The 21,935-nt window shown below is 46.2% G+C and overlaps 2 protein-coding genes across 4 annotated transcripts in view; one reads left to right on the top strand and one right to left on the bottom strand.

Moving 5' to 3' along the window:
- Positions 1-17,230, bottom strand: part of Dock4 (dedicator of cytokinesis 4) — a 390,974-nt gene extending 373,744 nt beyond the window's left edge. For all 3 annotated transcript variants that reach the window (XM_057782100.1, XM_057782101.1, XM_057782099.1), the window contains exon 1: positions 16,866-17,230. In XM_057782100.1, coding sequence (XP_057638083.1) covers positions 16,866-16,902 — 37 coding nt within the window. In that variant the 5' untranslated portion in view covers positions 16,903-17,230. The remainder of the gene's footprint in view (positions 1-16,865) is intronic.
- Positions 17,231-17,486: 256 nt separating this feature from the next.
- Positions 17,487-21,935, top strand: part of Znf277 (zinc finger protein 277) — a 99,280-nt gene continuing 94,831 nt past the window's right edge. The window contains exon 1 of the mRNA XM_057782954.1: positions 17,487-17,596. Within this exon, the coding sequence (XP_057638937.1) occupies positions 17,506-17,596 (91 nt within the window). The 5' untranslated portion in view covers positions 17,487-17,505. The remainder of the gene's footprint in view (positions 17,597-21,935) is intronic.

A 21,935-nucleotide genomic window follows, 5' to 3' on the forward strand; every position in this document is an offset into this window, starting at 1 on the left:
CCAGTCTTGGGCAGATCACCTGACAAATAATGGCCTATTTTAAGATGGAAAGACATCTGCCGTCCCTGGCCGTAGCGCAGGGACCTCGCAGCTACGCATTGAGGACAGGTGGCTCAAGGCCCAGTCTCTGGGGAGCAGCACATTCTGCTCTCTGAGCCTCAGCCCGCACTCCCTTCTAATGAGCCCTGCCTGGGTGCCAGGCTGGGACACCACTAGGTTCTCAATGGTTTAACTCGGCCCAGGGACTTCAGAACCTCGGGCTTCCCAGCCATCTGAGCAGCAAGCTGACATTGCCGCAGTCCTGTGTGCTTAGACCATCTCAGAAGAGGTTACGCTGCTGCAACGTGCAACAGGAATTCTGTCAATCACTTCATTTTACTTTACAGGACACTCTCAATCCCTGCACAACCACCAGTGGATCAAAGCAAAACAAAGGAGCAATAAAAATGTGACCTGAGGACACCATAATGGTGTACAAGGCACTGGACTTAGGACCCAACCACAATCCCAATTTTACAAGTCATTACACTGGCAATGTTGGAGAGAGTGGGCAAAGTTCCTGAGCCTCAGTTGCTCCCCAGTAAATGAGAACAGGAGTAAGTGAACACACCATGCAGCTCTCAGGGGTGTTGATAAAAGATGCACTCAGAGCAAGTTCCGGTAACTGCTCGCTACTATTAGCAAACAAATCACCGCCAAGTGTAGTTCATATTGTTACGAAATACATCGACCTAAAGGCTATGAAGTCTTCTCATTGTGCTTAATGAGACGCCTAAGAAAAAGGGTAGCGTTCCAAGGTACATTCACTAGACATGCCACAATAATTTTCCTTCTTGGAAATACTATACATGCACATGCACACACACGCACACACACATACACACACACACACACACCTGTGCATGCACACCAGCCTTCTGTTTCAAACACGAAGAGAACTCTCTGGTGAGGGCAGCAGCGCTGCAGTAATATATTAGAAGAGGTTGTTTATTTACTAAACTAAAGCCACTTAGCAAAAACTCCATGGCTCATTAAAGGGAAAGAGGATATTCCCTAAGCATTGCTGCACACAAACTTGTTTTTGTTCCTTGTTCTTTAAAAGGTGTTTAATAATGACACCTGGAGAAAAAGAATTATTTTCAAAAGCTAAGCATGACACAGACTAATGCTTGTCAATTATATTTTTCTTCTAATTCTTCTTAAACTGTGAGACAGTCCAGATCCATTCTAAGTATGCCAAAGCAGTAAGAAGTGACAAACTCAATAACAAAATAATTCCTGTGTTCCAACCGTGATGGTTTCTATCGTCAGAAAATTATAACCCTCATATGAAAACCCTGGTCAATTGCTTTAAACAGTTTATTTTTCCTTTTGTTTCAGTCTGGGGAGGGCTGAAAATTCAGGGTCTGTCATTCCGAGGTGCCCATACCCAACTGCCTCCATACAAATCATTCCAAAGTCTTTGTGCGGTAGCTGCACTTCCTCGGCGTCTTGGCTCTGCCCTCCCCACGTGCTATCTTCCCAGCTATTGCTGTGGAATGAAAATGAAGGAATGCTTCCCTCCAGTGCTTCTGCCTCCTCCCCGCTCCCTGGCTCTGCAAGCCTTTGTCTGATCCACCCTGGAGAACCATCGCCAGGAAGGAAACAGCAAGGGAGAGGCGACAACAGAGAATGATTTTCCTCTTGGAAGCTACCATTTCTCAGGTGGAAAATAAGAATGTCATGCCAGGGTGACATTTTCCTTTGTGTCACAATGATTAATAGTCCAAATTTTTCTAATTAGAAGAGTATAGAGGAGTAAAACCACCCAGTCAGTAAAATCTGACCAACCTTGCACAGCATGGCTGGTGGGCGCTATCATTTGGATGCGGAATGAGATCGGCCCTGGTTCCTTTTTCTTGACAGTTCACTAATATGTTTCATTCCTGGGCCCTTCTCCAACAATAAGAAAATCTTTCAGAAAGAAAAGAAACTAAATTATTTCCAAACTGACCCCATTAACCAACACTTGCTACAAACGTCTCAAAACCAGGATCTAAAACTTTTCGCCCGAGTAAATGGGCTATGCTGGCCATGCCTTATTGGGGGAGAGGAAGAATGGGGGGAGAAATGGAGTCTATTTAGTACATATCGGGCCCTAAATTCACTGACCCAAACTCTCTGAGATGGCTTCAGAAGTCAAGGCAGCACCATAGGGGCAAATGTAGCAATCGTCAGGTAGGGGAGACTGGCACAAGACATGCAATAAATGGCTCACCCATTCACGGTGCCTCCCAACCCTGAACACAAACCCTTTGGGGATAGACTACCCCAGACATTCCACTGACATCTCGTCGGCCTGCCCCTAGAATCTGAGGGGAACACAGAAATCTCCTCGTGCAACTCTCTCATTTTCTGGCTCAGGCCCTAAAAAGATAAATGCTCTCCCTGAGTTTACACCATTATTACGAAAGAACCAAAATTAGAACCCCAGGCTCTTCCTGTCATAGGATAAACTCCCATCAACCTCTGCAAATGGGAGCCATATAGTAAGAGAGGACCACATGGAAGTTTTCCAGACACAAAAGTACATCAGGGCGCCAACTACGCCGCATGCTATGTGTTCTGGGAAAGACAGAAGTTCCATGACAACGCACCCCGCTCCAGCCCAAAAGATTTCTCTACTACCTCCTTAGATCAGTTCAGTGGGAGAAACATGGTTATTTCAAAGCTTACCAGGACGGAATATAAGATTTTTATCTGTAATAATCCAGTACTGTTTCAAAGTATTCTGACAAAGTTAGTGGTTTTCAATCTTGGATTTCCACAGGAAACTTTGTCTTGTTGTCTGGATAAATTCCTATAGAATCTTAAAACATGAAACCCACAAACTGTCATTTTCTCCTAAAAAATTCACATTTTCCCACTGAGGGGATATTCACTAACAATAGTGACCGGATTCCTGTAAGCCAACGTCATACCACCCCTACACCTTAGAGGTGTCCCCGATGCTGTCTGTCCTCAAATTCAGCCATCACGTGCCAAGTCCAGCCTATATGGCATCCGTAGTGTGTGGCAGACCATGCGAGAATAGATGTCCACTCACTGGATGCAGCTGTCCTGTAAGAAAATTTGAAACCTGGAAGCTATAAATAATTGTGATGGTTTTGCTGCGGTTTTAGCTTATTTTGTTGTTTGTTTTGGCATGCCATATATTTCTGTATTTTGCTTTCGGCTTTCCACAGAGTGAAAATCTTCTTCTCATTGATGACCAGCCAATATCATCATATTTGGTAAGAATTTTCTCTTTCTGTTTTCGTAAAGACAGTAATACTGGGATACTCCTAAGAAGAAACTTAGGAACATACCCTCAGCTTACAGGGAGCATGGAGAATGTCACAGATTTAGGGCCTGCAGGAGATCATGTGAGTTACAGAGACATGATGGCCAGAGCATGAGACAACCAGATGCGGGGGCATCTCAGAGTGTTTAAATGGAGCCCAGCTGTCAAAGGATTTCTGTCAAGACTTTATTTGTAAATATTCTACTAAAGACTTGCATATGTAGTCTCAACTAAAACCTTTTTACACTTTTATTGTTCATTAACCAAAAAAAATGACAACTTGCACTACACAAACTATGCTTAGAATAGAAGGCACCAACAGTAAATGAAGTTATAATCGAGCCCTGTCTCTGAAGGTCGGTGGTTAGCAACAAGTTTCTGTGTGAAGTGGCCCCAGAAGCCTTGTCTTTATACTCTATCTGGATTTATTGCATAAGGCAAGTTTACGTGGACACAAAAGGAAGAGATTCGTGGGCTGGATCTCATGTACCTCTCTGACAGGCACCTGTCTTCCTCAGGACCAAGCAGCACTTCAGGGCGGGGGGCATGCTGCCCTGAGCCGTCAGTCCTCGCCACAGCGAATAATCACCACACACTGAGCGGAAAGCTCTCTTCCTCTCCATCCATAGAATTCATTCTCCCAAACAACACGCAGTATATATGCCATGGGTTAGTTCTCTGCTTGCCGTGAAGGGATCAGAGCCAAGCAACACCCCACCTCTCTAGCCTCGGGGCTTCACGAGACTCAAAGACAGAAAACCAAGGGCCTGGCAGAAGCTGCTCCAGGACGCAGGTGTAGAGCAGAGAGCACAGCACAGGAAGTGTCTTAAAGAGACTTTGCAATTCCATTTGCCAGGTAAAGACTTGGGGGAGATGGTTGGCCGAAGCAGAGGTCCAGTAAATGCAGAGGTCTTGAGTCCCTGGGCAGGGCTGTTCCTCTGAAAGGCGGGTATTGAGTCTCTAGGAGAGATGGGGACAGGAGGAAGAAGAACTCAACAGCGGACAGGACAGAAACAATTTAGGAAGAGATCTATAGTCATGAAAGACTTGGGAATCTCAATCCTCACTGGGAAGGGAACACTGAAGTCCCTACCACAATGACCCATGTCAACAAATCGGCTTTTTAAAAAAGTCAGGTGGCTTCCACGGAAAGCAGGAACTAGACAGATGTAAGTGTGCGAAGGAGACAAATTAGGAGGCTACAGCAGTAATTAAGCTAAAAGGGGCGGTGTCTCTCCAGCATATCAGCTCCTTGACCACACAGGATGAGGCTCCGTGGGTGGGCAAGGAGCAGAGTGAGAAGTCCCAGGGGGCGAGGGCACTGAGTCTCAGCCCGTCACTGTCACGTGACCCTCCTTCCCTTCTCCCTCTGCTCTTCACTGAAGGTTTGGTCCTTACTCCAGGGTTCATCCTGACTGCTTCAAACATGTCTCTGGTCCTTAATTTTCCTAAGCCCCCCCACCCGTGCCCACGTCCATTTGCTGATCCTGTTAGAGGCCCATCCAGCACCACCGTGCACATAGCACTACACAGAACACAATGACCTAGACTACCAGAGTCTAACAAGAGAGGAGAAATACAAGCTGGAGACTGATGTCACAGAACGCTGCTGTCACCACTGCCGGAGCCGCGTGTAAAAAGTAAAGTACGCTAACCACTCCTTCACCACTGCACAGAGCACCCAAAGCCCTGGGGCTGTGTCTCCAGATTCTAGGCCCAGGTCTTGTGAGCAAGAGAGAACTCTTATTTTGGGCTCATCTGCTTTCCTAAACATCAGCCCTTCCCAACCGCATCCCATTGAACAAATGACTTGCTGCAGGGCTGGAATGCACGCATGGTACCAACCAACAAGCCTAGCTGCTTTAAATTTTCATCTTGTTTGTCTGTTTGCTTGTTTTGTCTCTGCCTGCCCAGACCGAGTTTTCTGTAATTTGAACATGCACTGGAGGATTCATTTACAGCTCAGAAATCTCTTGAAGGAGAACCTGTTAAATCCTGTTTCCTTCCTCTGCTGGCAGTTAGGAAGAAACCACACGTAAAAAAAGACAAACCATTGTCCAAGACAGGTCAGGTGACAGGAATGTGGGGGGGAAGGGGAAGGGTGGAAGTCACCCCCACCCCCAAGGAAGAGGAAAAAGATTCCCAGCTATTTAAAGACCATCCCTCTCAGGTGTTTACACTGGACAATCCCAGTGGCGGGTGACTCATGCCCACGGGAACACTTTCAAAGAAGAACCCCCTTCTCTTGCCCAAGTTCAGAGTTGTCCAGGGGATGAGACACTCCCTCCTGAGCGTTTCCTCAGGAACAAACGTGAATAGCATCACCATGCCCAGTTCTGGTTTTCATTTTAAAGTTGGAAGGATCCACCTTAATCTTTATCCTGACTTCTCTGTGTTCCTGTATGACTGCTCTGGTAAGTGAATAATGAAATACAAATGCAGGCAACAGCCACTTTGAGGAGATGCTGCACAAATTAAACAATTCTAGGTCCTCTGCTTGCCCAGGGATCCAGTGCTACACCTCTGAGGATACCCATCAAGCTGTGACCTGCTCCATGAACAGGAGGTGTATGACATCACCAATGATCACTTTTCCTTTACTAAAGTATAAAATTCACCTGCATTCTTGTCATTGGGGGAAAAACAATGCAGCAAGAACCCATGGAAGGTTATATTAACTCCACTCAGGAACACACACTAAAGGAGAGCAAAATGGAAAAGAAAAAAAAAATCCCCCAAATACTGCTCTTTCAGGGTGTTGCACTCTACAGCTAGGTTTTCCAACACAAGGCGAACCTGAGATGATGCCCCCAGCCAAAATTCTTTACTGGGAAACTTTGCCTACCTGTCTTAATGCCAGCCTAGGTGGTTAAGCCTGTTGTCCCCATTGTTTAGTAGGTAGCATGAGAGGAGAAACATTGGAAGAATGTTTTCTGTTGTGCTATGAGGGGGCCCCCGAAGTGATGTAACTCAAGACTGTGACCAACTCTGCTGAACTGCAAATAAACATAAAGCTAACATTATTCAAATACTATAAGAGCAGAGTCAGTGGGAGTTGAGCATCTTCAGAGAGCCTACTTCAGTAAGTCAATCCCTGGGGTAGAGTCGGGGAATAGGGTTTCAGGACCTGGAAAGGTCTGCATGGATTACACAAAGGCCAAGAACGTTGCTTCTGCTTTTTGGTCTCGGCCCCGTGATGTCTAATCTCATCGTCTTTTCTGTCTTTGTTTCAGCTGCCCTAGCAGAAAAGCACAGACTTGGCGGTACTCATGCTTCCGGTTCTAGAGGAAGGATGTCTCCGGCAAGGCCCAGCGAGGCTGGCTCCTGGTGAGAGCATCTTCATGGTTTGTATGATGCCACCGCCACTTTATGTGCTCTAGAGATGCTTCCTGAGGATGCAGAGACCTAGAAAGTTCTCCTGAGCCCTGAGTCCCATCCTTAGGACTTCACTGAATTTAAATTACCGCCTTTTTCCAAATACAGCCTTATTGGGAGTTAGGGCTTCAACACATGAATTTGGAGGGAACACATTGAGTCCGTAATATCATGCATAAGCAATTCTTCCCTATAAATGCTAAGTGAAACCTCTCCAAATTGTTGAGTCTATGCTAAAAAGTTTCTCTTGTACATAAATTACCCAGGGCCCACAGTCTCACGGGACAGTTACGGAGCAATGCAGAGGGAGTGAGGCCCCCAACATCTGGCTTCTTAGCAAACACTTCAAGCAGAAACTAGCATTTTTATCTCATCTGGTAGAAGGCTTCACTGGAGCTACTGGGAAATGAGCAGGGCAGCAGCAATCCAAGTATTAGCCTGGCACAGCCAGGACAGTCACCTTCTAGCCTCTAACCCTGAGAGGAAATCCTAGCCGTGAACTAATGCTTTGTTCATTAAAAGGTTTGCATAATAGTTTTCGGATTATAAAGGAAATTCACATTAATTTTGAACGTTATTAAAAAGCAGGAAGTTCCTTTAAAGCTATGTCATTTGTAGCTGTTGGTTATCACAATACTAGCCCAATTCTTTTCCTCAATATTTTCATCTTTTTTTTTCAATTTTTCATTAAACTTACGATAACCACTATGTTATATACACACACACACACACACACACACACACACACACACACACAATTTCCCTGTTGATTTAAGGGCAAAAACATGCATATGTTGTATTCTCCATCACTTTCTATACAGCACTGATAGAAACCCTAAAGTTTTGTAGACGTTTTCCTCACATTGTTCTCAATATTTTTCATACAGATCTCTGCAGGAAACTTCAACCATCTCTTCCGCATCTTGACAGAGCTGTTTTCTCCGGATTTAAGTTTCACTACATCTTCAAGAGCCCAGCTAATCCCTAAGCCAAGGAGGCTCACAAACCCCTCCACTAATTCTGGCTGTCTCAGGAAAATGAAGAACAGACGCCTCCTCCCCAGGTGGAGAGCACTGTTTGGTCCAGGCTACTTTTAGCCGCTGCCCATACAGGCATGCCCATGCTCCCAAACCTGTCTGCTTTTCGCTGCCAATGATAGGCAAGATTCTTTCATTTGAAAGAAATGAAGACATGGAACCAAATCACTATCTCTCAGCCAGGTTTCTGGTAGGCATTTTTAGGGCAATGTCCGGTTGATAACCAAATAAAAATGAACAACAAACTGCTTGGTTTACAAAAAATGTTTCACAACTTTGAGGGAGACGGTTGTCACATTCACACAGGTAAGTGTTAAAATTTCATATCCTGAAGGGCTCTTGCCAGTTACCCTCCCTGCCACTTTTTCTCTCTGCATATTCACAGGAGCCTGGACCCCTCAAAAGGAGCAAACACACATGCATAAGAAGTCTTCAAAAGCTCTGGGGAAATGTCATGATCTCTGCTCTCCCTCTCCAGCTGAGGAAAAGCCAGGTAATCCGCTCCATTGGGTCCGATACCTGTTTCCAGAGTTAGTGGTTTTGCTTCTTCAAGCTTCAGGATGCAAGCGTGATCACCAGCTAATGTAACCTGAGTCTTAAACCTCTTTACAAGTGCTAAGGGCAGTGCTAAAAATAAAGGCACGGTGCATCCGACTCTCAGGTGTTTGCTCAAAGGCCGACTGATGTGCAGAGCTCCAGTTCAAAGTTCCTTCTTACAAGTCACTATGTAGCGGTACCACTGTACCTCTACTCTGATGCTTTCTTCTCTGTCACCCACAGATGCCAAAAAAGGACAAAAGTAAACTTGGGTACTGTAGCGTTTTAAGGGCACCCATATAATCACTTTTCTCAAGAAGACCACAGTTACTTTTCAAAGACCAGGCGGCACGTACTGCAGAGAGCTTTGTTCTGCCCACTCGCCACCCTTGTCCACCTTCCTATCCAAGTCTTGCAGACTACTTTCTTCTATGCCCCCATCCCATTCCCACCCCCATCCACCTTCTTATCCCAGTTCTTTCTGGAGCAGGTCCTATCTCAGAAGTCAAAAAATGGGGTGTAAAGAGAAGAACCTTGGATGCCACAGACAGAAAAGGATACTCTCTGAGTTCACTACGTCTGTTCCACCACAGAGTTGGGGACGGAGAAGCACTGACTGGGTCCTCCTGTAAATCTCCAAGTCACTTGAGTCTCAGAAACCACCCTGCTTCGTAAGTGAAAGAAAGGACATCAGAGCCAATTGTTTGGCTTCCCTGCTTTTCTCCACATTTCACTACAGTGTAGTTTGCAAGTGCGAACTGCACATATTTGTAATTATTTTTCTTTAGTTCTGCCTGCACGTCTGTCTGTGGGCCATGTGTGTGTCTGGTGCCCAGCAAGGCCACAAGGGTACTTTGCAGGTCTCTCAAACCCAGAGTGGCCGAGCAGAACTGTTATAGCGACACTACGAGCTTGCTCCAGCTAGGCAAAAGAGTCTCATTTACTGACTAGAAGACAGTTACTCATCAGGGTGCCCAAGCAGGAACCAGGGTGTCTGGCATGGGCTGTATAAGTGTAATCCTGAAGATAACATACAGAGATGCTACTCCTGAAGGCGAGGGTATGTATGCGAAGATGCGGCCTTGGAGTGCTAATTCGGTCCTTGGGTTGAACCGTCACAGTAGCACTGTTACCCTTATAAAAAAAAAAAAGGAAAGAGAGAGAGAGCTTGCTTTGGCTAACTCTGTGAGGACACATCACAAGTAGCCATTTGCAAGCAAAAACCGAGTGGGTTAGCATCTTGTTCTTGGAGTTCCAGTCTCCAGCAAAGTGGGAAATCAATTTTTATTGTTAAACTACCCGTCTGTAACATTTTTGCTAAGCTATCCCCAGCTCACCAGGACAACATCCTAAGCATTTCTCCAACTCCTCATGTCCAATTATGAAGCCCTATTGCTTTTATTTCCTAACTAGCTCCCGGATTCCATCCACGTTTTGTTGGTTGACTGGATAATTGGTTTCTTGATCTAATTGTTTTTTATTTTATTTTATTTTATTTTCGAGACAGGGTTTCTCTGTAGCTGTGGAGCCTGTCCTGGAACTAGCTCTTGTAGACCAGGCTGGCCTCGAACTCACAGAGATCCGCCTGCTTCTGCCTCCCGAGTGCTGGAATTAAAGGTGTGTGCCACCACCGCTCAGCTTTATTTTATTTTTTCTAAGACAGAGTCTTCCTATGAATCCCTGGCCCTCCTCAGCCTCTGGAATGTCCTTCCTGGGTTAGGGGCTGTGCCACCTCACTGCTCCATCCACGCTATGCCAAGCTGAGAACTGCTAACTGGTCCAGGTCCTTACGATGCACCAGCTACGGGAGCAACTCTTCCCTCACTTTTATGCCACTCTTTATAAGCTATATACATACATATGTGTGTGTGTGTGTGTGTGTGTGTGTGTGTGTGTGTATGAGCTCCCAAAAGAGCTCACAGGTCAATCAAACAGAGACAGTTTCTCAGCTGAGGGTCCCTACTCCCTGGTGCGTCTACTCTGTGTCTACTTCATCGACTAACCAACACACCAACCACAGTCAGGAGACGTGCGCTGTACGTACCTCCTACACAGGGAGAGGAGAGCACTGCCAAGAGAATGCAGGACGAGCCCCACACTTTGAGATCTACTACATGAAGACCCCAGCAGAAAGGCACACAAAAGACCCTCGAAATAATACAGGTTATTGCCATGGATCTCAGTTGCCTGCCAGGACATGGAAACAAGAGCCTCTTGCAACAGTCAAAGAACCCGGGAAAATCCTGACCTGGAAGCCTCCCCCTGACGGTCAGTTCTGACGGTGTTTAGAAGGGGTTATGCAAGCTGCAAAGAGAGCTAGAACCCCTGAGAACAACGGGAAAGACATCCTCAGTGGTGCCTTGCCATGGTAGTAGCGGTATTTCTGGAGCAAGAGATCTAATTGGACCTAAGGCCTGTTGGTTGGAGTGAACTCAGGCCTGACACTCTAAACCTGCCCAAGAAGCTGTGGCTAGGGGGATCATAGGCCCTATAGGAGAACCTACTGTTACCACATTACTAAAGCAATATTGTTCCCAACTGCATTCTAAATATGTCTCCCTTCATCCATAGCTATGTCCAGTTCTCACGCCTCATCAAAGACACTTCTTTCCAAAGCAGATGGAGACTGTTAGGGAGATTCACAAAAGGTCAGAAAGGGGAGTCCAAGTGACTGCGAGTCCTCAGTCTCAAATGGAATGTCTTTAACACAACCCCACACCTAATGCTTAAGGAATATCGAGAAAGAGGGCTCAAAAAGCTTATAAGAGTCAGAGGGCTGGGACAGCTGGAATGTGATACTGTCTTCTGGACTATCGTGGGATGTTGCTTCTATGAACTCTTAGCAGTAAGGCTGCCTACAAAAGAGCTACAAATGAGGTCATAGTCACACTGGCTGGAGCTCCTGGAGTCGGGTTGATGACAGGGAGGAGAGATTATATGAGCAAGGGATGGAGTCAAGATCATGACGGGGGAAATCCACAGAGACAGCTCAGGGGAGTTCACAGATTCTGGACCGACAGCTAGGGAGCCTGCATGAGACCAGCTAGGCCCTCTGCATGTGGGTGACAGTTGTGTCGCTTCGTCTGTTTCGGGGGGGCCCTGGCGGTAAGACCAGGATCTATCTCTGGTGCATGAACTGGCTTTCTGGAGCTTATTCTCTATGTTGGGATGTCTAGCTCAGCCTTGGTGCAGTGAGGAGGAGCTTAATCCTGACTTAAGTTGATATGCCATGCTTTGTTGACTCCCATGAGAGGCCTTACCCTTTCTGAGGAGCAGATGGGGAGAGGTAGAAAGAGGTGGATGAAGGGAATGGGGGGAGAGGAGGAAGGGGAAACTGTGGTTGGCAAGTAAAACAAATTTTAAAAATTAATTTAAAAAAAAATCTGTGAAGACCATATCAACCCATATAGAAGGCAATTTAACAAGGTCACAACCTAAATGAAGAACTGCAGTCAATGACTGCTGGGAGAGTAACAACCAGTCATTGTAAGGATGTTTGTTTGTTTGTTTTAGGGATGAGACTCTAATTCTAATGGTCAGACTATATGGCAAGTAAGGGCAATGCTAATTGGTCTCAGTCAGCTACACACACACACACACACACACACAAATACACACACACACACACATTCATATATATGTTGGAGAAGAAGTCGTCCTTAATCAAGAGGAGTTGGTTAGGAGGATTCAACAGAAATTGAATGTAAGAGAAAGTGAAATACTCCTGACATCAATCTTGGGCTTCCAGCTAAGCATATTAACACACACAGAAAACATGCAAACACATACATGCACACACACAAAAATGGGAAAAGAAAAAAATATAAAAAACTCCATGTCAACACCATGTAAAGAACTTGACAGGAAGGTCTTAGTTCTAATCCGATCAGTCTCATACACATAGCATTTTTCAAACTATGAGTTGGGCGCCATTAATAAGTCATTGAGTCAATTTAATGACCAGCTTTAATGAAAAAGGACTAGATAACGTGCAATGTGGGCCAATGTGGTTTCCCTTGTGTGTGTGAAGTGGTTCTTGAGGGCTCTTAGTATACAACAGGGCAGGAAATTCATTCTTTCTATTAGTATGATAGTGCAAGATTAAAAGCTTTTAAGCTAGAATAAATGATATTGTTTCCTTGTCTCTGAAGGGTAAATTATTGCTCTGCTTCAAAGGGCAGGCTCACATAAAACATTTTCAATCTTTTTTTAAACAATATAAAATGTTGCATTCATAGGCTTTTCTACCAGCATTTTTTTTGTTTTGATTAAATGTTTGTTCTGATATATGTGCTCACAACATAAAGTCAGCATGGAGAAAACCTGGACATGCACTGTCAGTGACCACTCTGACAGCGTTAATGGTAATGAACACAGCTCAAAACAGGAAACCTCTGTGTTTCTTGAAATCTTGTAATCTTTATGGTGCTACTGCAATAGCAGTAGTGAATCAAGACTGGAAGGGAAGGGCAGCATCTCTGTTACCATGGGGACCTCATGAAAGAATCATCACAGAGGACAATGACCCAAAGAAGGAAACCATTTTTTACTGGCGGTTGCCGCAGGAGGCTAGACCAAGAACATCAGCTCCATCGCTGGCACGGCCCTTCTAATTGTTCTTTTCTTCCTACTTGCAGTATAGAGCCTGCTCAAAGCGCCCAACAATCCCAAACTACTCAGCTCCGTGTATTATCTATCACAATACAGTAGCACACATAGAAACATCTTAAGAAATGGCAATGAAACCAACAAAAGCCAAGAGGAAAGGTGCACACCCTCCTAACTCCCACACAAGCTACATCAAAGAGCCCTTCCAAAGGCAAGGGGGATAAAGATTCTAAACAAGAAAGAGAAGTCACCTCTTCCTCTGAAATCTGAAGACACGTTAACAGAGAACATGATTCCTACTCTGACATGTTCTAAAGTACTTCCAAAGAAAGACAGGGTAGAGTATCTGTGAGGGTCAATGAAATCAGGGTTTTAAGCCTTTATTTTTAAGATGATGTTCAGGACCTTCCGAGCAGCTTGCTTGGGTATTGGTTTTCATCAGGCTCACTGGGGCTTTTTTTCCTTTCTTTTATGCTTTTGTTTTGTTCGGTAGTCCATATTCTCTGGCTAACTTAACCAGGCTCACAAAGGTCTACCTCTATTGAGAGGGAGGAACCAAAGGCTCGGCAGATCCACTGGCTCTCCGGAGACTGCTGTGCACCAACAGCAAACACATAAACACAAGCAGTGGCTTCAACTTCCCTTCTAGGCAATGCCCACCGCTGTGTGAAGCACGGAGCAGAGGAGGGCATGCGAGAAACACAGAGCGGTCTGGAGGGCCATGCAGAAGGGGGTGATCGAGAATACTTGAGTCACCACCAATGGAGCTCATCCCAGAGAAACAGAATCAAACAGAGTGAGAAAGAGAGCAGCAATCACCTGGATTCTGGCAGCCTTCCACGAGGCATACGCTAACTTCTGGTTTTAGTTTAAAGCTGTGTGGGACACGCCACAACAAAAGCCTCGCTCTAGTAAGCGCTGCTACCCCTAGATGATGTTTTATAACAAAGGACACATTTGGTTGGAAGAGCTCTGCAGAAGTAGTACTAGTAAAGACCTTGGGTAGCACTTACCCCAGAGACCAGGACTCAAAAGGGTTAGACTACACACCTCCAGTAACACAGTGGACAGCAGCGTGTAGATGAGAGCAGGAGCTAATTCGTTTGACCTAAGACAAATGTGCCTATCATCCATCATACCCTCGCTTTCATGCTGGACCACTGAGCCTCATCCTCAATCTTGACCTTTTCTCTTGGCAATATTGGGGTTGAATCTATAGCTTCATGCTTGCTAGGGAAGTGCTAGTCCACTCAGTCATTTATGCATGCATGCACACATGTGTGTATGTATTTATACACGGTCTTGCTTGCTTGATCATGCTAGCCTGTAGTTTGCTCTGTGTAGAGGCAGGCATTAAATTTGAGTTTCCTAAGTAGCTATATAAGCAGTTCTATACCACCAAGCTTGGCTACTAATAGATTTTTTGAAGGCAAGGTCTTTAACCCTGAAGACTAAAGCCTCACTAGTATACTTCCAGAGAGTAAGTGTAGATTGTTCTATGCTTACTCATCAATTCAATATTAAAATAATTCCTATGTGCCAGGCTTGAATGTCTACCTGACACATGTTGCAAGTATAAAATTTAAGTATTTTATCCATTATACTACTTGTTATATAACTAAAAGTCATACAAACATTTGTATAAATGACCATACGTAAGAGGTATCACTATACTGAAAATTTGGGTATAGGAATAAGGAAATTGACTTACTTCTATACCTGTTATGAGCCAAATATAGTATATATTCTCTGTAATAACAGAAAACCAAAACTCGGATTCTAAAAAATGTTTAAGGGTTTTGTAATCTAAGCAGCTCCCAATGCTGTTCACCATGCTGAGAAATAGAAGCGCACACGGAAGTATCCTAGCAAAATTTTGAACACACACCACCTAACAGATGGGTTCTCAAAAACAACGACGCATTCCACAAGCCAAATGCTCAAAACTTAATAATAAAAGATGATGAAGAGTTTTGAATATGCGACGTTGCATAAATGAGAACCTCAACAATAACTCGGGGCAGAAACTCCCTTTGTGCTCTCACCGCCTTCCTTTCCCAAACATGCGCGCCCTCTTCTCTCCCTTCCCCTACTCTGTTTCCCAAGTATGCAGAAAGCCCCAAACACTTGACTGATCATATCCGGTTGCCATTCCAGGAAATCCCAGAGTGGTTTTTAAGCCACTGCCCACAGCTTGTAAAGAAAGGCGAAGAGAAAAACTGATCGATATCCGCACCCCAGCTGCGACCTGGCGCATAAGGAAATCTAGAAAAATAAATGTCATCCATAATCTGTATAATTTAACACTTGCAAGAAAGCCTCTGGGGTCGACTCCAAGCCTGAAGGGGTATGAGTTGCCTGGATGACTCTGAGCTTCCTGCACCAGGTGTCAAGACTGGTTGGAAAGCAATACCCTCTCTACTTCCTTACTAGCTCAGACAAGGACCGGCCTTCCCCCTTGTAAGGGTTAACTGATCCCCAAAAGGAGGAAAGAAAGGCGAGAAAACGACCACTATCTACACCTCTCTGGAGAGCCCTTTGGCAAAGGCTCCCATTACAGTTAGAAGCTGGAAACCCTTCTCAAAGGTGGGTACACGACAAACTATTGTCTTGATAACCAGTCACATCGCAGAACCGAAGCTCATGTAAAATATGACTTTGTTTAATCATAGAGTCCCTTCATTAGATGAGTCCCATCCCGAGGCGAATTGGGGGCGGGGAGGGGGTGGTGGAAATCTCCTAATCGTGATTAGGACTCCCTTAAAAGGTTTCCCAGTTTTTTTTGAAATTACAGGAGAATAAATTCGGAACGTAAACACATATCCATATCATATAAATCACTAGGTTCATCCACGATAAAAACAAGAACGCCAATCGGCAGGACGGGGCAGTAAAGGAAATGAAGATTGTCAGTAAAATCCATAATGCTTTCTTTCTGTTAGACCTTCCGGGAGGTTATAATTGCATTTGGCCGCTTCGGGCTTGTCAGTGAGCCTTGTTTCTTAACAGTCTCAACCCTAAAAGGAGTGACTGTCAAGGGGGGACCCAGCTGAAATGAAACAACAAAAAAACGGGAACTGTAATCCTTCTGAAATGGGAGGAGGAAGGGAAGGGAGCCTCCTGTATTCATCAGTCAACATTAATGTCCTTTGTTGTTCACCTTTGCACAGAACAGCGAACGCTATCCGGTTCCTTTTTCTCCCAAATCAGTGCCAGGGTAGCCCCCTCCTAAAAGCTGTCTCCCAGCATCCAAGAGTCAGGCTTTCTGACCCTCCTCTCTCATCACTTTCCAGTCGGCCTTCACGACCCCCCACTGAGCTCATTCCCTGGTGGAGAAGGTGTCCTGAAGTAAAAACGCTGCCGAAATCTCGGTTCCCCTCCAAGGACCAAAGAGCGCAGCAGCACAGATGTTGAAATTTACCAAATCCCGGCCGCAACACACACACCCAAGACACCAGAGAGGCAAGGGAGGAAAGGAGGCTGCGTCCCAGCTCGGTCTGTCACAGGGGCTGCCAGAGCCACATTCCGCACTCCGGGAATGCAGACCCCTGCCGCGGGGACTTCGCGCCTCCCTACTGTTTGGGAGTGTTCTCGCTGCGGGATCACGGTCTCCCTCAGCACCCCAGGAAATCCTTGCAGCCCACTGCCGCCTCTCTGCCGCTGTGGGCCAGCATGGGATGGACGAAGACAAACCCTGCTGGCCTCCCCGTCCAACTTGACACGCAACACGCCCCGCGGCCGCTCCAAACTCCGCCAGCGGAGCTCGGGCTGCTGTCCCAACATTCTGGGACCGGGTTCGAGGCGCGCTGCGTGCGCGGTGGTGAGCGAGACCCCAGCGAGCACCCCTCGCCCCGGAGGCCGGTGCTGCCAAGCCCGGGACCCGCCGCGCTATGCCAAGACCCGGCATTTGCAGCCTGGCGCGGTGCGAGCGAGCTGCGTGGGGACAAGGACAGGAGCGTGGTAAAAGTTCGCCCGCGAGCACTCACCCACGCCGTATTTTTCGTGCTCCGTAGGTATCCACATGGCTCTAAAGGGCGCTGAGGGGCTCCGGGCTAGGCAATCCCCGCGCCCCTCCAGTGGCTCACAACAATGCAGAGCAGCTCCCGAAGAGCAGCTGCCGCGCTGGACGTGCAGGATCCCCCGGGCTGCGGCTCTGGGCAGGGGCTGCGCTAGGGGCTCCCGAGCGGGCACTGACACTACACGGCCGAGGCTGCGCCGCCCGCCGCTCTGCCGGCCGCGGCTGCTCACAGCCCTGCGACGCGCTCCCGGGGACCCGGCGGCGCAGTCATTGTTCTGATTCACTGAACTAAGCGAACACGCCGGGGCACTCGCGGGCGCACCCCCGCCCGTCAGCGCCTCAACCAGCGCTGCCTTCCCACCGCCGGCGAAGCATGCCGGGAGTTGTAGTTCTTCGTCTCGCGGAGCCGTCAGGGGGCGAGGCTCCAGCAGTCAGGGGGCGGGGCAACCAGTTAGGCTTGCCGCATCTTATTGTTCAAGAATGAGACGGCCCTGCATAGACGTGTAGGAAATCACCCAGTGGGTCGGCCTGTGATCCCAGGCGCATTTCTATTGGTGTATCCCTGCTACGCTCCGCCCACGACCCGCCCCTTTCTGCTGGTCCAGGTTATGGCTGCCACAGAGGCCCAGGGCCTCGGTGCGGGCCCACGGGAGGACGCTGCGGGGCTCCACGGTGGAGTCGGGTCCTTGGATCATGAAGGTGAGTGCGCTGTCTCTCGGGTGCAGGTGATCTGTCTTCATTTTTCCTGTGCCTTGGTGCATCTGACCCCCTCTCGGACCTTAAGAGCCTATCGATCAGCTCTGAGACCACCTTGGTGCCAGGCAGGGAGCCACGGGCGGGACCCAAAGAGATGGGGTGGGGCGGGCGGCAGTTGCCCCGCTGAGGCTGTTTTTGGTGGGAGGGGAAAGTGGGAAGACCTGCCTTCCCTGCTGCTGGGAAAGCGCCTTTTGCTGTCTTCCGGAATTCCCTGAGTGGGTGTGTGTCAGGTCTGGGTCGCACGAGTGTGATTGTAATGCCGGGATTAGCAGCTATTTCTTAGCCAGTACCATTCGTCCTGCTCAGTTGGCCGAGTTTGGCTTTGGAAAGGTGTTATGTTTAGCTTGGGACAGGTTTCCTAGTTGGAGACTGGTCTGGGCTCAGTACTCACTTGACAGTTGCTCCTTGGAGTACTCTCCAAAGGGAAAGCCTGTGTGTATCTCGGGTACCTTTTGGCCCTTAGGCTCTCCAGAGTTGAATGTGGAGCCTGGGAGATCTTAAGTTCTCAGAGAGAGAGAGAAAAGAGAATGAAATGCACTCCAGCCTTCACTGAATATTTAAAGAGGGGTTTGAACATCACCACGGCTACTTTGTACCTACCTAACTTTGATGTTGTCTTCATTTTCACTGTAGAGATCAAAAATCAAACTTTGAAAGCCACACATAAGCTGCCTTTTTCTTTTGTTCTCTCTCTACTCCCCTCCGGACCCCTTTTTGCTTAAGTGTATAATTTAGCACACCAAGTTCTTTTTGCTTAACGGATATGATTTGAGAGTTGGTTTTGTTTCTTGGTCCTTGTGGATGCTTTTACCTTTCGCCTTCACAGCTAAAACTGAGATTTACTACGAAGTTTGTTTCATTTTGTTTTTATCTCAGTAGCAGAGAAATGAAGTGCGGTTTCTCCCACTTCCTGGGTTTGAAATTCCCATCCTATAAGCAGCCTGTCATTGATTTAGCCATAATTCTTATAACAACAGACTTATGTTTTTTCCAGATTATCAATGCCCCAGGGGGCTACCATTTTAAGATATAAAGTTGGAAGCATTAATAACTTTTTCTCCCGGATTAATTTATTTAAAAATTTTCAAGTACCTCCAAAGCATAAAACACTTAAAAGTTATTAGTTACCTTACAATTCACTAAAAATATTTCAGACAGTTCATTTAGAGGCATGTGGATTGAAAAAAATAGTAAAGCCCTTCCAGTACACAGGTGCTCTTATAAACTTTGGTGTGTATTTTTTTGATTTATTTCTTTACGATATTTGTAGTTGTGGAATATTATTTTAAGAGGTGTTACATTTGTTTATGCGGTGAAACATTTGTTTTAGTGATGCAAAGATGTGTTGCATTCTTTTATGTTTCGTTCATTTAACTCTGTGAAGCTCTGATACTTTGCCTGTCTAAAACACCTGATTAATAAAGAGCTGAATAGCCAGCCAATAGCTGGGCAGAGAAAGGCTAGGCAAGGCTGTCAGGCAGAGAGAACAAGTGGGAGGAGGACGCTGGAGCAAGAAAAGGAGGGGAGGAGGCCACAAGGGGCCAGCCACCCGGCTACACAGCCACCCAGCCACCCGGCTACACAGCCACCCAGCCACCCGGCTACACAGCCACCCAGCCACCCAGCTACACAGCTAGTAAAGAAAGGTGTGCAGAACAGAGAAAGGCAAAAGGTGGGTGGGATAACTTAAGACAAGCTGGCTAGAAACAAGCCAAGCTAAGTCTGGGTCTCCATTATAAGACTCCGGGTGATTTATCTGGGAGCTGGGTGGTGACCTCCCCCTCACACCCACCGAAGAGCAAAGAGTAAAAAACAACCAACAACAATACGTGGTTTAGTTCATTTTGTAAAAAAAAAAAAAAAAAAGGATTATCCTAGTAAACTCAAAGATCTACAACTTTCTTCTTGTTTATCAAAAGGTATTCCATATCAGGACATTCATTGTTTCATTTTTCAGTGACTTCACACATATTCTATAGACCAGATATTTCGTACTTCAGCCAGTCCTTTATGTAAACTATACATAGATTCTAGATACATAGATACTTAAAAAATACTCGTCATGCATATTCCGCAATAATAGCCAAGTGTCCTGGTATTTCCCCAGCTAGGAGGACATTTCTATCCAGAACCAGTGGGAATATGGTAGGATTGAATTAGGTGACTACTAAAAGCTTCAGTTTAGGCTCCAGCTTCCCAATAGAAGTATTGAGCAGCGGTGAATTTGCAATGGTTGTGACAAAAGTGATCCTTCCCCTGACCGGAACTGCCCAGTGTTTTCACTGATCTCCAGTCACTGCTGGGAGAGCTTCATAGCTGGTTTTTAATGTCATTTTTAGTAAGTCAATTTGTCATTTAAAATTCCCCTTTAATAATGTATTATTCCATGACTTTATTAAAATTCTTTTTAAACCCTGCAAAATGGGACACATTTTTTAGGTGGAAATAATTGCATTATGAGTGTATTTCTTCTTAGGCGGGCACTTAAGTTATCAAGCATGTCTTTCTCTGTAGAAATCCCATACCTTTTTAATTTCTGGAAAACTGCCTCTTTTCAGAGGTTTCCCTCTAATTCTAATTAAAATGTCAATCTGTGTGTTTAATAACCCGAGACAGAAGGGCCTGAGGAGTCATTTAATAGAAATCTTTGTAGTTCTCTAGTATCTCTGCTGGTAGGAGTCACCAGGTGGGACGCAGGCAGCCCCAGCTCCCTCGCTGAGACCACCCAGCTGCCTGCGTTCTTTTGTCCGTTCCTCCTTCAGCCCCTGCATTGGTTGGCTCTCCACAAAACTGTCTTACTCTTTGAGAAAAAACAGAAAGTCAATTTTTTGGCAACACAGGTAAAGAAAGACATGGTACCAAGTGTGCAACTATCCTTGCTAGTTCTCCAGTGTCCAAGCTGTCCCTTGGGTGTTGGGACAAAGGGCCTGGAACTGAGAGCTCTGGATGTCTCCTGGGGCTCATGTGGAGAGGAAATTAAATGGCAGGGTCAGGCCAAGACTTGAAGATCCCTGTTTGTCATTCATGTGAACAGAGACTAGTGTGTCATCTTAGGTTGCCTAAAACTGAAAACAAAAATAAGGGTTTGGGTAGATGGCATAGAGATTAGGAGCACTTGCTGTGCATGGGAACCTGAGTTCAAGTCCCCGGTACCCACGTAATAGCCAAATGTGACCCCTGTGCCTGCAACCCTAGCTTTGTGGAGTGGAACAGGTGGGTCCCAGGTGCTCTTTGGCCAGACTGTCTGGCAAAACCAGTGAACTTCAGGTTCAATGAGAGCCTGAGGCGAGTAAGGTCGAATATGAAAGAGGAAGATCCCTCATGTCTTCCTCTGGCCTTCCCATTCAAGTGTGCAGGTGCTCACACCACGCACGCGTGTGCGCGCGCGCACCCACCCACACACACACACACAGAGAGAGAGAGAGAGAGAGATGGCAAAGAAATTCAACATCTCAAATGCTTGACTGCTATGCATTCTTTATTCTAATGTGATTTTTAAGAAGAAATCAGTTAGATCGTGAGCTATAGTTCAGCAGTTGACTCTTTGAGGATGGTTTTGTGTCTGCGGTGATTTCTTATGACAGTGTTTACCTGCACTGGAAGAGTCTGGCAGTGACCTGGGTTGTCCTCTCCAGATGAATACATACTAGATGGTGGTGGTATTGTTTGGATTCATGACTCCTGTCCTGCAGACCTTATTTATCTCCTTATAATGTCTGTGGAAGAAGTGGTGGAGGGCAGCAAGTGAACTCGTTGTTCTTGTATTTCATATTCTGACAAATAGCATCAAATATAAACTAGAAACCCAGGCTCTTTGATCCCCGTCTTGCCCACAGGCAGGCCCTGAATTTAATCCGTTACCAAGTGCTACGACTCCATTCCTGGAATATCAATGGAATCTGCGCTTGCGCTCATCTCTGTAGCCACTATTTTGACTGTTTCTAACCCTCACCACCACTACACCACCAAGGCTGGGCTTCAGAAAGAAAACCAAGACCTTGTTAGACTTGCTTTTGTCTTTCTGATCTGGCACAGCATAAATAGTTAATAAATGTTCTACCTGGACAGTATTCCAGCTTCCCCAACTGGAAAGCCTTCCTCTTGACCTCTCTGACACCTCATTTTACCCCTTTTAATCTACATACAAACATGTTTTAAGGGTCTGCCCTGGAAATCATTGTAACTCCTCCACAAGCATAAGTAGGTCCACCCTCTCCAGGTAGGAGTTTCTGCTTTTCCGCCTCATCTTCAGTCAGCCATTCTCCAGCCTGTATCTTTATCG

Source organism: Chionomys nivalis, chromosome 10 (genome assembly GCF_950005125.1).
Source record: "Chionomys nivalis chromosome 10, mChiNiv1.1, whole genome shotgun sequence".
Taxonomy (NCBI): Eukaryota; Metazoa; Chordata; class Mammalia; order Rodentia; family Cricetidae; genus Chionomys; species Chionomys nivalis.